At 40.7% G+C, this 15,436-nt stretch overlaps 1 protein-coding gene across 1 annotated transcript; it reads right to left on the bottom strand.

The window, feature by feature from the left end:
* Positions 1-4,114: 4,114 nt before the first annotated feature.
* On the bottom strand, positions 4,115-14,803 carry inhbaa (inhibin subunit beta Aa). The gene is made up of 2 exons (XM_043225681.1): positions 13,969-14,803; positions 4,115-6,868 (listed from the first exon to the last, which is right to left on the bottom strand). Exons 1-2 carry the CDS (start codon positions 14,369-14,371, stop codon positions 6,096-6,098), a joined length of 1,176 nt encoding a protein of 391 aa, XP_043081616.1. The 5' UTR covers positions 14,372-14,803; the 3' UTR covers positions 4,115-6,095.
* Between the last annotated feature and the right edge of the window lie 633 nt (positions 14,804-15,436).

The following is a 15,436-nucleotide window of genomic DNA, read 5'->3' as shown; positions in this document are numbered from 1 at the left end:
TGTGTGTGTGTGTGTGTGTGTGTGTGTGTGTGTTAAATCAATATGTCTGTTTTTGAACCCTAGACCATCAGTTTAGACAGACTGGATCATCACAGCGATGCTGTCAGGAATGAGCTGAACTGGAATCAGTGGAATGCGTTCTTCACATCTGTCTGTTCTTCTGCAGGAGTAACATAAGACGACATGAAAAGCTCTGCGGTGCTGTTGAATTTGACTGAGGTCCAGTTCAGACTGTGGGGAGGCTGATATCAGACATCAGCAAAGTGCTTTGACAAATGTGTTGTAGGCTGTTTACTTTCTGGCTGAGAAAACATCTTGGATGTCAAGTGAAGGGATCGCTGGTGATCCCGTTGTTTTGATGATGAATGTTTTTCTTCTGATTTCCACTGAATCACTGGACTGGAAAGGTTCGATTTCACATCAATATCTGGCTTCGCTTTAATAACATTTTTAATTTAGCCGTTTTACGTAGTTGTTGTTGCGCGTCTCAAATGAATTCGTTTATTTACCGGTTCTAAATGAAAAAGCGAATTCAGGGTGTTCTCAGACTTTTGGCTCCGCCTGAATCTGCGTCCGTGAACTCTTCCTCTTCAAAATGAAATCATATGTGTTGTTCTTCAAGGAAGCTGAAGAGTCATCTTGAATTAGCATAAAGTATTTTTCAAGCTCTCGTATCAGCGATACGCTTTCACTTAAATGAATAAAAACACTGGTATATGAGCCAGACGGTAACTTCACTTAAGCATTTTGGCCTTGGCTTGTTTTTCCTCTCTGAAATAAAAGAACAGTATGTTCTCAGTCATGTTTGATCAAGGTCATGGTCAGTCCTGCCTTAATATTTTTCGCAGCATATCAAAACGTCCTTCATTGCTTCTTTTAACCTTTGACTTTTCCGTGAGGCAGCCGGACAGCGATGATCAATAGTTTATCCTTATTTCACCAGGGTTTGCATTATAAAATGTTGGGTATTTTATTTACAGTTTTTGCTAATTAGTCAATAAAGCTGTTATGAGCTAAAAATATATTTTAAAAGCTGTAATTAAAATTACAGTAAGCTTATATAAACTTACAATCCTGTGGAAAGGTTCTGGGATGCTGACTTTTATAGCTTGCAATTCTGACTTCGTTTTTGCAAATTATGAGAAAAAAGGTCAGAATTGTGAGATATAAAGTCACAACTGTCACGTCTTTGGACTCTTTTGTTGTCGTTTTCGTCTAGTGCCATGTGCTCTGTGTGCCCTACCCCTCCGTTCCTGTTAATTGTATCATTGTCTTCAGCTGTTTCTTGTTAATTTAGTCATTTACGTTGTGTATTTAAGTCCTGTGTGTGCTTGAGTTCACCTTTGTCCGATCGTCAGGGTTTTATGTTCTGCCTGCCTGCCTATATATTATTATTTTCTCCGTTTGAAGAGAATTAAATCTGTTAAAGTTTAATTGTTCGCTCCGAGTGCTCCTTCACACCAAACCTTGTTTTCATTTATAAAAATATATATTTGAGCTGTGTTTTATAGATAAATGCAGCTCAAATTCCACCAGAATATATATGAAGCTGCAGATCTTAATACTTTTACAAGGTTAGGTCCCACTGTGTGCGTGTTGTAATATATGTAATATATTATTTTACTGTCCTGTTCCTAATTTACACATTAAAGCACTTATAGTAATTGTTTATTTGCTAGGTACCAACCTAAACCCATGCAGTTACCCAGTACTTTCTTAGTTACGTACAATGTACAACTTTTTTTCGCTGTCCATGCGCACTTTTAAGTACTAATTGAAGCAGTTCGGTGTGTCGTCCGTTTAAAGGGTGGCAGTGTTTACAGATGTTTGTCAGTGGCTCATTCTCCTATTCAAGTCAATTAGCACCGTTGTCCCATGTGTGCAGGAATCAGCGTTTCTGTTTGCAGAGCTCAGTTGACATCCTAATCTAGTTTTAGGTTTGACAACACCTTGCGCAACTAGTTTCTCCCTCCCTCTCGAGCTTTGCGCGCACTACACTTAGTTCACAATCGCAAATGCTTATTTAAAGGACTTTTAGACGCTTTTTGTTTTCAGCCAATCAAAAATGCACCAGTCGTTTGTGTACAGCACAACCCACCAAGCGTATTTATGTGGATCATCATCAGTTAGCTGCAAGTCCTTTTCTTTGCTCTATATATTTTTTCACTAGAATGAATACATGCATGTTAAATAATGTTAAAATGCATTTGAAATTGCTTAAATTGTACACCGAAACTATTTTTTATTTCAATTTCCCCTGTGCTATTAAAAAAACCCAAAGCGCCTTTTGCAATTCAGGTCAAAAATTGCTCGTAACTGTTTTTGCTATATAATCGCTTGTAATTTAAATTTTTGTCAGTAGTTTTCTTTCCATATGGATAGGTTTTGTATTTCTTTTTGCAACCAGTTGATAGGACTCACGCTGATCTGAGCTTCAATCTGTTTTTTTTATTAATATTAGCTTAAATCGGTCAACTTGCTTTCTTTCAATTAGGACATGGTTCTGTGTGTTTTTAAAACTGATTGTAGGCCTAATTGTTCTGAGGAAAAAGTTCATGTCAGTGTAAAATAAAGACTATAATAGTGCTTTGGTGTACGTGTGTGTGTGTGTGTGTGTGTGTGTGTGTGTGTTTGTGACATATACGAGGACACCATTTTTTATGAAGGCATGGATAAGGCATAGATATTACAAGGGGAAGGTGACTTATGAGGGCATTACCCAATGCCCCCATATTTCAAAACCCTTATAAATCATACAGAGTGAATGTTTTTTGAAGTAAAAGTGCACAAGTAACCCTAAGTTAAGGTAAGGTGTAGGGTTGGTGTAAGGCAATATCACATGCGGTTTGCACAGTATAAAAAGGATTACCCCATGCAATGTCTCCACAATTCACAAAAACAAACGTGTGTGTGTGTGTGTGTTGGCACAAGTATGTGTGTATCCATGCATGTACAGGCCAGAGGCTCCTGAATACTAAACGTTTCTCTTATTGTCAATCTTGTTCATCATATGCAAAGTATGGTAATTTTAGACCAATACATGCACTGATAAATGATACGTCGGTTTCAAAACAAGCTGAAAGAAAAATCTAATTTTGGTAATTATATGCACAGGTTGGTCCCAAAAAAGTATAAAAGTGATTAAAAAACTCTTTTTATATATCTATATCAACTCTTTTTATATATCAACATATCATCAAAATAAACCAGGCACTCCTAACCACTCACAAGATGTGGTAAGATTATTTATGAGATGGAACTACATACGTTATATGTGAACAATTATTCACTACAACTTTTCTTATTAATGGGTAGTAAGGTTGTTAATTTTAAGTACTGGGTAGAATTAAGGATGCAAAATAAGGTAAGGATGCAAAAAAGGTAAGGTATATATATATATATATATATATATATATATATATATATATATATATATATATATATATATAAATAAAAAAAGGCATGACACCTCGATGCTTACCTTAGCATGCTGCACTTGCACAATTTATTTTATTAAATTTTTTTAAATGCATTATAAATGAAGGAGCATCCTCTGTTTGTCTGGCCGCAGACTCTGAGCTCCTGCTGCTCTTTGATGGCTCGCTACTGAATTATTATCACTGCCAGCCGTTTGCTCCTCTCTGTCATTAGCCTGAGACAGCCCTGATTTAACCAGGAACTCCGGCACACTACTTCATGTCATCTAAACTAGCACCTTTTTCATTTTAGGACAGAGGAGGTGTGTGAAATGCTTCTGAAGGGTCTGGAGTTTGCGAGGTTGTTGATGTTTTCTTGCACGTGTGTGTGTTGGGGCGCTGTGGTTATGTGTCATACACTAGTAATGGTTCATGATGGCTGGTCCACCTCCTCCAAAACCACCGTGGTTTAACTCAAACCTCTGCATGCAACATGCTTTATATAGACGCCATCTGGTTCTCTGTCCTGATAATCATAATTTAGCATGCAAACCGTCTTCCTTTTTTGCTCTAGACTTCTCTTAGGTGGCTTTTGGTTGCTTCTGTTTCCGTCGTGATTGTGTATTGTAGGGCTTGTGCTTTGTTAGCATCGTTTTAGTTCACAAAGAAATCACAACCAACACTTTTCTCATGTTTTAGTGTACAACATTTTAACTTTAATGGTGAAGCAAAGGACAAAATACTGTAGAATAAATTAGATAAAAAAAAAATAGCCACAAGCACATTTTTGATTTGTACAACAAAGCAATGCAACATATTGGTATCTTGATTTCCATATATACAGAATAAAAAATATATTTTTTATTCTTAGTCCACTTATTTCAGTGTCAATTATTTTTTAATAACAACGAACAAACAAACAAAAACAAACAAAAACATATACAACATGTCTTTCTTTATATATATTTTTTTCTGAATTTGTATTTTCTTTTCCATTTTAATAGTTCTTTTACGTCGTTTTGTATGCATTCCCATCAGGATCATACTTAAAATAGTAAACTTTTCTTAGTCCGAAATGTAACACAAAATCTTTTTTTCTTTTCTTTTTTCTTTTCTTTTCCCAAATTGCTTCATTTTTTTTTTTTTTCAACATTGCACAGTGGTAAAAATATTTAATGTCGGGAAGCGGAAATATTAACATCTGCGAAACAAAAGCTTTTTTTTTTTTTCTTTTTGGGATCACTCCGGATCCTTTTAACATTTGGTGAGAAAAATCGCAAATACCTAAATAGTTATTCATCTCCCAATTACACAAGTCATTAAATATTAATGCTGCACATTCACTTTTGTAACAATTCATAATTAAAAACAAACTTTAAAAGGTTGGTTTAAGTGCTGTTTTAACCATTTAGATGGCCAGTCGCGCATTGGACTGTGCAGCAGTGCAAAAGCACACACAGGAGTGAGCCGCTGTGGGACATTGAGAAACGGTTTTAAAGGTCTTTCGGTTTGCTAACCTGGACATCTTTGTAGGGAGAACAAAGCAATCTTCTGAAAGACAAATTGGTATCTTCTGAACAACTGTTCAGAGACAGCCTAATATGGTAGGCAACGCTAACCTAAATTCTTTGGTGTTGAGTAAAAAACCAAAACACTATTTTGTAAAATGCATGTGTATACATGGTCCTCTGATATAGTGCTAGTCATCTCTGCCTTCCCCTCAAACCTCCCTGTTTATTTTTAACAATCTCATTTGTTAGACTCATGCTATGTAGGTACGTCTGTTCTGAAGTGCTTCTAGTCTTTCTCTATAAACATATTTGTATATGTGGCTACGCTGATCAAAATGTTGATATAGTGCAAAACTGTAAACGTTTTAACGTCTCTTTTTTTTTTTTTTTTTTAAGATAACAAAAAAATGTACAGAAATCAAAATAACATTATTAACAGAATAATTAGAATAATAATAAAGAGAAATGTTTGGTTCCAGCAGCCCGTCAAACTTCTTTCAAGTATCTCTCAACAACACACGAACAGACATGCACACAAACGTACACAAATACTCCCGTAGAGGCACACTGTACATACACGCACTTTTGTACACGGACACACACATCGAACATATACGTAAAACATACGTACAAGGTATAAAAAAAAAGTCAACAACGTTAACTTTTTTTTTTTTTTTTTTCTCTTTTTTTTTTAGTTTGTAAAAGTAAATAGTTAAGAAATAAAACAACACCTCGATGAAAAATATATCGTAATACTTGACAAGTTGCATAGTTTTGAGATTTTTTCTTTTTCAGGCACCTCATCTACGTCATCTCTCTTCCCGCAGTGCACGTCTGCGCTGCAAAGTAGGCCGCATAAATACTCTCCGACCTCGCTCCCTTTGCTTTGTAACAAAAATATATTATATTTCTTTTCTCTTTTTGAAAGTGCCACAGAGATTACTCTGAGTTACAGATACCCATTGGATTCTAAGATGACCACGCACAAGTGGTCGAGAGAAAGAGAGGCCTGTCTACGTGAGAGTTTGTCTTGAGGCAGTGAGATAAAGATAGAGGAGCTCTCCTCTCCTCTCTCTACATCTCTTCTTTTTCATTCATTCTGGAGCTGCGGCTCTCGCCCCTACCAGCCAGCCATGTCCCTCCTACCCTTCCTCTTCCCGCAGTGGAATTACGAGCAGCCGCATTCTTCTACGATCATGTTCTGGATGTCCTTTTTGACGATTTTCTGCTCCTCGTTGTAGTAGAGCATGGACATGGCCCGCAGACGAGTCGGCACGCAACAGGACTTGATGTTGGTGAAAGGGCTGTACCCTCGCATGCGGTAGTGATTGATAACCGTGGAGTGGAAGGAAAGCGAGTTTCCGGTGATGCTGGCCACGTGGCTGGGACAGTCGCCCTCGCAGTAGTTGGCGTGATACCCAGAGGGAGCGATGATCCAGTCGTTCCAGCCAATGTCCTTGAAGTTTACGTAAAACTGGCGCTTGCAGCAGACGCGTACCTTGCCGTCGCACTCCAGGCCTCTTTTGCGACGTCTCCGTTGGGACAGATCGTCCATCTGTCGCACCACGGCCATGAGGAATGGCCGGTGGGACTGCTCACGCTCGCCGCCTCCCGGAGTCACGAGCACCGGTGTGGCTCGAGCATCGGCGCACAGCGGGCAGGAGACACGCAGACTCAGTGTGCTTCCCCCGTGCTGCAACAGCGCCTGCACGCTGGCCGAGACGGGAAACGTGTGCCAGCCACTGCGCCGCGTGTCCAACGATTTCTCTGCCAGGACCTTCTCCCCAGCACTTTGCTGCAGGAGCAGCCGGATGGTGACGTTAGCTCGGGTGCGGTTGCCCTTTGGCAGTCGAAGAAAGAGCCAGACGTTGGCTTGCTCCACTAGAGACATCTCACCGCCTTCCTTGGAGATGAGAAAGTTGACAAACCCTGGAGCTTGACCTGAGAGACAGGAAGAGAAGGACACATCAGAGATTAGTCAAATGAGCTATTGTGTTTCACTGTAGCCTGAGGCTCTAGTTGACTTTGCTGCGCTGGGAGTGGTGGCATCGCTGGAGCCCTTCAGCTCTGTGCCAGAAACGACCAGTCTTTCAAGGTTTCCACAGAACAATCTTCTTCTGTTTTGTGCGTCTATTAATAAATGGAATAGATTCATGCAGTCGTGCATCCTTTTCCTGCACGTCAAATCTGTGAATCAGCTGTTCCTACACGCACACTCGCAAGCAAACAATCCCTCTCGTTTGGTTCTTCCTGCACCACCTTTGGAGTTGAAATAATTGAGGGTTTAAAACCAACTTCATCACCTCTCCTGGTAGTTAACTGAGCAATTAAGAGTCTGCTGGCCTGGTAACACATAATGGCCATGACAACTTACAGCGTGCAGCTGGAAGCAGTGATGTGGCATGTGGCTTGCTGTCTCATTGGATTGTAAAAGTCTGTTCCCTTTGGCTTTGATTCCCACCGTGTTATAGACAGAGGCAAGGCCTCTGGAAAATTTCAGCTCACGGATCATTTGGGTACTTCTAAACAAATCCTCTCCATTTACTGATTTAACCAGTTTTTAAGCTACTAAACCCTTGTTGGCTGTTCTTGTAGACTATTGCTTACTTATACTGTAGCTGAGTTCTTGTTAAACTGGCCACCTTGTCGAAGGCTTGGCATACAAATCCTGTATGTCATTGCTAATAGGAATCTATCTAATCTATGACGTACCACAACATATTTACAGGGTTACGACATTATTACAATGGCATTCAGATACGAGTGTGTATGTGTGCAAGAGTGTGGCCCAAACCCATCTGTCCAAACACAAACGCGGTCAAAAAATAATGGGCTCTTTTTTTCCAGTAGTGGCTAACGCATTGTTTCTTTTTTAATCTGCACCCAGTGAAAGAAACGAGTATAGTTAGCATTTGCTTTACTGGGTAAAACCTTCTTAAAATGCCCCTCCAGAACAGAGGCCCAGGCCCAAAGAAGAAAGATCGCCACTGGAGCTTTGCAACTCCGCATGCTTCTGAATATATTTGCCGGAGAGCAAAGAGAAATTTTGAAATTTGAAGAGAAGGACTAAAGAGCCATGCGGTAATCCCTCAACAATAAACACCAATTTAACCGCAAGGGCAGAGTTTGCACAGCTGTCCTGCACACAAAGATGGAGAATAACATTTACACATTCCTCCCCTCCCCCTTCCATGTCTTCAAAAGGGGCGGGTGGCTGTAGTGTAGAATCACCTGGGAACTTAAGTGTGTTTGTGGGGGGGGCAAGGGGATGTCCACTCCTCTTTAAACATGGCTTTAGTTAATGTGTTCTATAATCCCCTTTTCTATCTGGTTTACCTTAGGGGGAATCAGCCTCTTTCATCTCCTTGTTGGCCTCCTGTCATATTGTGTGGCTTGCAATGCCCCAGTGCTTGAAGCTCAAAGAATGCTTTGGCAGTAAAGAAGTCCGCAATCTGAAAGGTTGTTGAAACACGCCTCTTTGGATGGAGTTTGTTTGTACTCTTCCTAGTTAACTCTTATAGAATGCGCTATTTATCTTTGACTAATTTGTTGACATTGCTGATTAAAGGCAACAGGTTTTCCATGCGGATCACATATGATAGTTCAAAGAGCATAGTGCTAACAGGTGCTTAATGGATCAGGTGGAACGAGGAATTCATTCATTGATGTATATTCCCTAGGTCATGCTGACAAGCACTCACATTAAACACCAGAAGGGAAGGACGCTAGGTGCTAACATGAGAACACTTTCTGGATCCCTTCAGGAATTAAAGACTCTTGACCGACTTTCTTCTTTGACCCAACAAGATATTAAATTAGAAATAAAAGTCTGAAGGTGGAAATATGACTCTTTTAATGATGTGTGGGAGTGAATGATTTGAGTTCCTCGCCTGTTATGCAACATATTTCAAACACAGGTCCGTCAGCAGCGAGGATGGATTTCACAGACTAAACTCTTGCGCTAGAGCTTACTGCGAGCCATAACATCACATGACATTCATATATTTCAAACAATAACCAGTTATCAAGTGGATAACGATCACTTGCTACTCTAATGCATTATAAAGCAGATCCAAATCAGATACTAAACCCTCAAAAAATGCAGCAGAGGTGCTCCAAGAGAAAATATACAGAGATCTACACTGCGATCATAAAACATCCTCTGACATTATAATGTCGCTGAACAGACCAGAAAACCACTAAAATTCCTTTCGGTGCACAGCATGTTGCTGCAACGGCATTCATGGCCTTTCCTACATCCCAGCATGAGAAGCAAACAAACAAAAATGTGCAATTAAACCTTATTTCCCAACCATAACACTGTAGAGTCTTGTATACATTCTCCGGAAAGTGTCACTAACACTTCACGATACCACACCTTGCGCCGTAAAGGCCAAGCATGCTTGTAATGCTCTTTCCCAAACTGCCTTGTTCCCTCTTTATCTGGTCCTCATCACCCACAGGCATTTCAGGCACCAACAGTGGAACTGATTTACTGCCCCCATCTAAGTCAGGCACCCCATCCAGCGGCAAAGAATCACCAGCTTCAGACAGCCCCTGCAGGCCAACGCAGCTCCCAGGGAACCAGGAGGGTAACAAGGAGAGTTACTGCTGCCTCCCCCCTACTAACCTTTGGTAAGAATCCACAGAACATGGCTCAAGGCCATGCTGCATAACTGAAGGACGGGCACTTTCAAGACTGCGGCTTAACAAAACACGAGGGACAACCTATATGGATAGTTGCAATTCACATTTTACTTATTTATCTGACTGATTTTTCAGGAATCAATGATGGGTACAGGTTTGAGATGCTCGCTGCTCTTCTGCCCACATCTGCAAGTAATAACCCACTCTCACGAACAGGTTTGGATGATGCATCAGCTGTCAGAGTAATAAATGAGCATAGTTGGCATGATGCTACAGCATCCTTTCTTCACTACAGTACTGTACCTTGAAGCCAAGAAAGCTTTAAGTACCATATTACAAAATGTCACGAGCAGCAAAGTATCCTGCAACCCGAGAAAACTATTTGACCACACTAATGCCAAGAGATCCTCGGCTAACAAGGAGGCTTTTTAATGTGGTCCTCGAATTTGGATTGTGTTTAAAGGCGATACTTTGCGGCTTTTTAATATGTAAGGTTTGGCAAGCTGGCAGCCCCAAAATAAGATTCTTGCTATTTTATTTCTATTGCCTTTAAATAGTAATTCTTCATATTATTTCGCAAGATATTATTCATATTATTTTCTGCAAAGAAATCAGAGTTTGATCTAGCAAAAATAACTGCTTGCACATGAACAATTGGGACATCTTCATTCCTTTTCTGTAACCATTACTGCAGGGAGTGATTATAGGGCTTTCCCTGTGATAAATTGCTAGTAGGAGGAGATCAAAACGAGGAAACGAAGTAAATATTGAGTCATTGTTTCAGAACATGTCAAGCTTTGCATATGCAACCTGCACGCCTGAATGACATCAGAAAGGCCAAACACTGAACGCCCACACACATCCACAGCATCCACAGTGATCTCATCAACACGCCTTCTGTTTGAAGTTCTACACATGGCTTCAGTGGAATTCAGCGACAAAGAATAGTGAACATACTGCATACTATTCACTAGTCTCTGCATTTGTTGAATCGTTATATTTAGTTTGTAAGCAAAGGCTATCCAACGTTTGATGGCCACATTTTATGAATGACCTCTGGTGTACTTTCAAGGTTCAGCAGTAATAGTGACATGTCACGGAAAGAGCAAGTTCTTTAGATAGAGTTGCTTTAAAAAGCGCTTCTTGGTGTTTATTAGCTTAAATGCTGCCATTTCTTACTCTATGCAACTGCCTAAAAGTCTGCAGACTAAAGTTATTCATTATTTGCAGTCATGCTAACATACACAAGCACTGATTGCTCATGTCTTCAGGCTACACATTTAAATTGAGAGTAATCAGTCGTACCATGTCGCGCTCATTCAGATAGAATGATGCATGTTAAAAATAACGATTTAAACAATGTCCAACAATAAATGCAGTATTCTGGTGCCCTTGTGTCTGTCCGCTGATATCTCAAGTGTGATTTCTGAACCTAATCAGCACATAATTTGAGGACAACAGACATGCAAAGAAATCTGAGATCAATACAGTTCCATTAAATAACTTTCCTTTTTAACAAACCATCTGAATTATTGGGAAAACAGCCTATTTATTTATGAATAGTGACTTACTGAATGCTGTTACTTCGTATACCTATATTTAATATCTTTATAAGATATATGTCTACCTGTATGTGGGGCAATTATGACAGCAGATTCTTGGACAAGATTCCAGACAGATAGTGTATGCAGAAGTCTGAGACTTACATCATACACATAATTACAGTTGTCTAAACAACCCACTTAACGCAGCATTACAGTGATGCAGTGCAGCAACATGTGTCTTAAAAATCAAACAAGTATAAAATAAGCACCATGCACAACTATGCATTAAAGTATTTAGAAAATCAATCTAATTACAGTTATGTCTCTGCTTGTGATGCCAAAGCCGAAAAATATCACCTGGTGCCACACTGCAGACTAAATGATGCTTGAACACTAACACTGGAATGGGCCCAACTAGGAGCCACAGTAAACTTTTAGTGTTATAATTGCAATGTTTACAATTGTTGTACTGAAGTAATTTAATTATTAATATGCTAACTTTGAAGTGCAATTAGGATATGTGTAACAAGTAACCAATTCAGTAGGACCATAAGCAGCACATTTTCAAGTTAATCGTAATGTATTATAAATGTATGGACAGTTCTAGTGTATTTATAGCAAAACAATGTATAAAATGTGCGTGCCATATTGGCTTTGACGTTGTTAAAAAGCAACATTTGCGTATCCACTTTTGGGAAAAAAAAAATTAGCATACACACACACAAACACACACGCTTATTTGCGAGGGTCTGAAGCTTTGTTGCATTCCCCCTTGTGGTGGATTTAGAGAACAGTTTTATTTTGAATACTTTTGATAACAGCTAAATCTGGCATTTCGCGCCATGCACGAGAATGGAACTCGAGCGGGAAATCTCACGAGTCACGAGCTAACGGTGAAACGGTTATCGCGAGGTTTCTGCTGGATGTTGATGGATGCTTTTGCACGCTTACCATCGCCCTTCATTTGTAACAAAAACCTGTAAGTGACCATACGGAGAGAAGAAGTATGCAGGCTGTTTTGTTTTGGTCAGATCTTATAATGAAACGTGTTTATGAAATTACCGCCTGATAGGACGTACTGCAGTCTCAAACTATAATTTCAATTAAAGCAAACATTCCACCCACTGCTTATTATAACAATAAGACCATCAAATGACTTATTTTGTAATATTTACAGCCTTGTATTTAAACTTGTTTGCTTTAATGATGAGAAGTATGAGGAAAGTATTATATTTACTTATGCGAATATCTTTAGTTCTTCTGGTGTGTTCGAAATGTCAAAAGATGAGTGATGGAGCCAGACATATCGTTGAAAAGATCGATTGCTGTCCACAGAAATTGAGCTATGATGTACCATGAGCTCAGTTTGTGCCAGGTACTGTTCATAATCTGGCATTTTGCAAGGTGAGCAGTTGAAGGAGATCTTGTAATCCTGATTTATTCATTCAGCCCGAGGGACAGTCCATCTCCCCCCAGTAGTTATCAAATGCCCATAGATAACCAGCAGAGGTTGATGGGATAAATACTTGCGCTCACAATGCACGTGGTAAAAGTTTGATTATAGATTTGATTATTAACAGATTTCCTTCTGTGTCTCATAACTAGGTTTTTGTCATCACTTAAGCATGAGTCAAATTTGTTTTGTAATGTGACAAGCTGTAGTCTGGCACCAAAAGATTATCAGGGAATGGTTCTCATAAACAGGGTTCTCACGGTCATGAAAAACCTGGAAAAATCAGTGCATTTTTAAATTTCCAGATGTGGAAGATCTTAAAACGTCATGGAAATTTCTGTAGCGAATGTAAATGTTATTGCTCTTTGTGAATGCAGTCGGTAAAAAATGATTTTGAGAACACTTTTGCAGTAGTCATAAATGACTCATGGAAAAGAAGAAAAAAACAAAAACGTGCGGGTAACCCTGCATATTGTATATTTTATTAGTTCCAGTGAGTGGATTATTTCATGCGACATCTTGTCTTAAAGGATTTATTCCTTACTCTACTTTGTATACTTATTATTCCATTTTAAAAATGCATAATTCATTTTTATACCTATAATGTCATTCTAAATAATCATTCTCTCCACAAGGCCGCAGTATTACAGTCTCGGCTCGCTAAAATCATGAAACATTCATCTTTCAGACAAGCAATCCAATTGCTCTGTTTGCTGCTTTTTAGGTCTGACACATCTGTTGAGAGCTCCTGCAGCACGCCGCGGCTCTGTGTCACTCATGACCCGTTTGAGCTGCATGACTCAGAGAAGAACCCAATCTCTCCTCACATCATGGGCTTGACAGCACCTTTGAACAGCTCTCACTGCTGCCGACAATGCTCTTTCAGCTGCCTTTGAAACCCGACACAAAGGCAGTAACAGAACAGCCTTCTTTTCCCTCCTATAATACGGAGAAGTCCTTTTTTTATTCCTATGCATTATGACTTTTTTTTTTATCTCTCTATCTCAGCCCTCTTCAGTCACATAGGGACGCTGCATAGGAGACTGTCAGTCCCCAAGGAAGTGCTCCTGTGCAGAGCTTACGGCTAAAAGCCTGGGGGGCCCTCGCAGATAATTACTGATTCTCTAAACCAGCAGGAGGTTTGCAGGAACCGAGAGAGAGAGAGAGAGAGAGAGAGAGAGAGAGAGAGAGAGAGAGAGGGGGAGTGAATTGCCGCAGCTTATTTCTAACTGCTCTGACTTTGTGCGGTGGCAACAGGTTTCCCTGAACTCTTCAGACTTAAGTTGAACAGCTTTATAAACCAACCTCTCCGGTTTCATCCCACGAGGGAAGACCGAACGATTTACTTTAAAGTATCTAAAGACTAAGATCACCCTTTGTTAGAAAGTTGCACTCACCGGCTTCAGCAAACGTGATGATCTCCGTCTGTTCCGCCTGCTCGGTGTCTGTGCGGCTGCTGGCCTCGTCCTCAATCAGGACGCTGCCGTCCTTGGCCACCCGTCCCACGTGTACCTTGCGAATGGCATTGAGGAGCGCCGCTCGAGGCACCGGGTGCGTGATGTTGGGGCGCTCTTGCAGGTGCAGCATGTTAAGTATGTGTCTCTTCACCGCCTCGACCACGTCTTGCTGGGCTCCCTCGTCCTCACCCTCGCCTTTTCGAAGCCGAGCCAGGGCGCAGGAGGGACAGTCCGTGGCTGCCTGTTCGGACGTTGCCAGGCTCCCTTTGGTGACCATGGCACTGAGGGAGCAGGTCTGGATGAGCAGCAGGAAGATCCCGCTCAGAACGGGGAGAGGGGACATCCTTAAATGAAAAGTGTCAGTTGCTGAAGAGGGTGCTTGCGCCGGCTTGCAAAATGAACAACTTGCTTTAAAAGTTACTTTCAAAGTAAGACAAGAACCGTCCTGTCGCCGAGAGCTTGCGGTAAAGTCTGTCTGCCCGTGGATGAGCTCAACCGGACCAAAAATTCAAGGGGAGCAAAAAAAGTAAGAGCTAAACTACTAGAGGGGGGAAAAAAGTGAGGAAAAATGTAATCCTTGCTGGTAAGTTGTGAGAAGAGATGCTGGTCGGAGCAGTTCTGTCAGTGGCTTTCTCCCTCTCCAGGTCCTTGGGAAGTTTGTATGGGATGGGCAGTCGGCTTCTGGATGTGCCCCAGGGAAGCAGTGTGCTCGTAAGAGGTCTGGGACTGCTCACTGTGCAGGAGTTGAATGGTTTTGTAGAAGTGGGCTGGACTCTCTCACTGGCTCTAGCTCCCTTCTCCTCTCTTACAGAGCAATTATACTTCCCTCGCTCCCTCCCCTCTTCCTTGCTCCCTCCCTCTCTTTACGTTTGCTTATAATATTTATTTCTAATTGTTTTTTTTTTTTTTTCAATTGCAGGGCAGAGCAACTTTCCCTCTGCAGGATTTACGGAGCACGCAGTGGAATTTGCTCGACAGATGTGACTTGTGATTATCTGTTAAGAGACTAAGTTCATTTATTTGTAAGTTTTCAGTCTTCACAGTCGCACCTCTGTGTGACGCGATCACATTTCAGCAGGCAAAATTCGAGTGTTGTCAAACCAAATTAATACTGGTACTCGAGTTTTGCGGTTTCTCGGAAGTGCATTAGCCAATTCTGGTCAAGTGGTAAATTTCAGAGAACTTCTTTTTTTCTTCCTATTTAAACGGTTTCCTTGAAGAAAGGGCATCTTGACGTCACTTTGAAGCAGCACACGTTAAACATTCCACGCTTCCCTTTACCCTGCAACATGCAACACATGTTGTGCGCAGATTCACCAGGAAGTGCCTGGAAGGCTAACTTCCTGTTTAATTGGCCGAGGACAGATGTCTGGGATTCTCAGTGAGACAGGCAGCTGGGGTTGTGACA

This window comes from Puntigrus tetrazona, chromosome 24 (genome assembly GCF_018831695.1).
Source record: "Puntigrus tetrazona isolate hp1 chromosome 24, ASM1883169v1, whole genome shotgun sequence".
NCBI lineage: Eukaryota > Metazoa > Chordata > Actinopteri > Cypriniformes > Cyprinidae > Puntigrus > Puntigrus tetrazona.
This window is presented reverse-complemented; position numbering and strand designations above follow the sequence as displayed.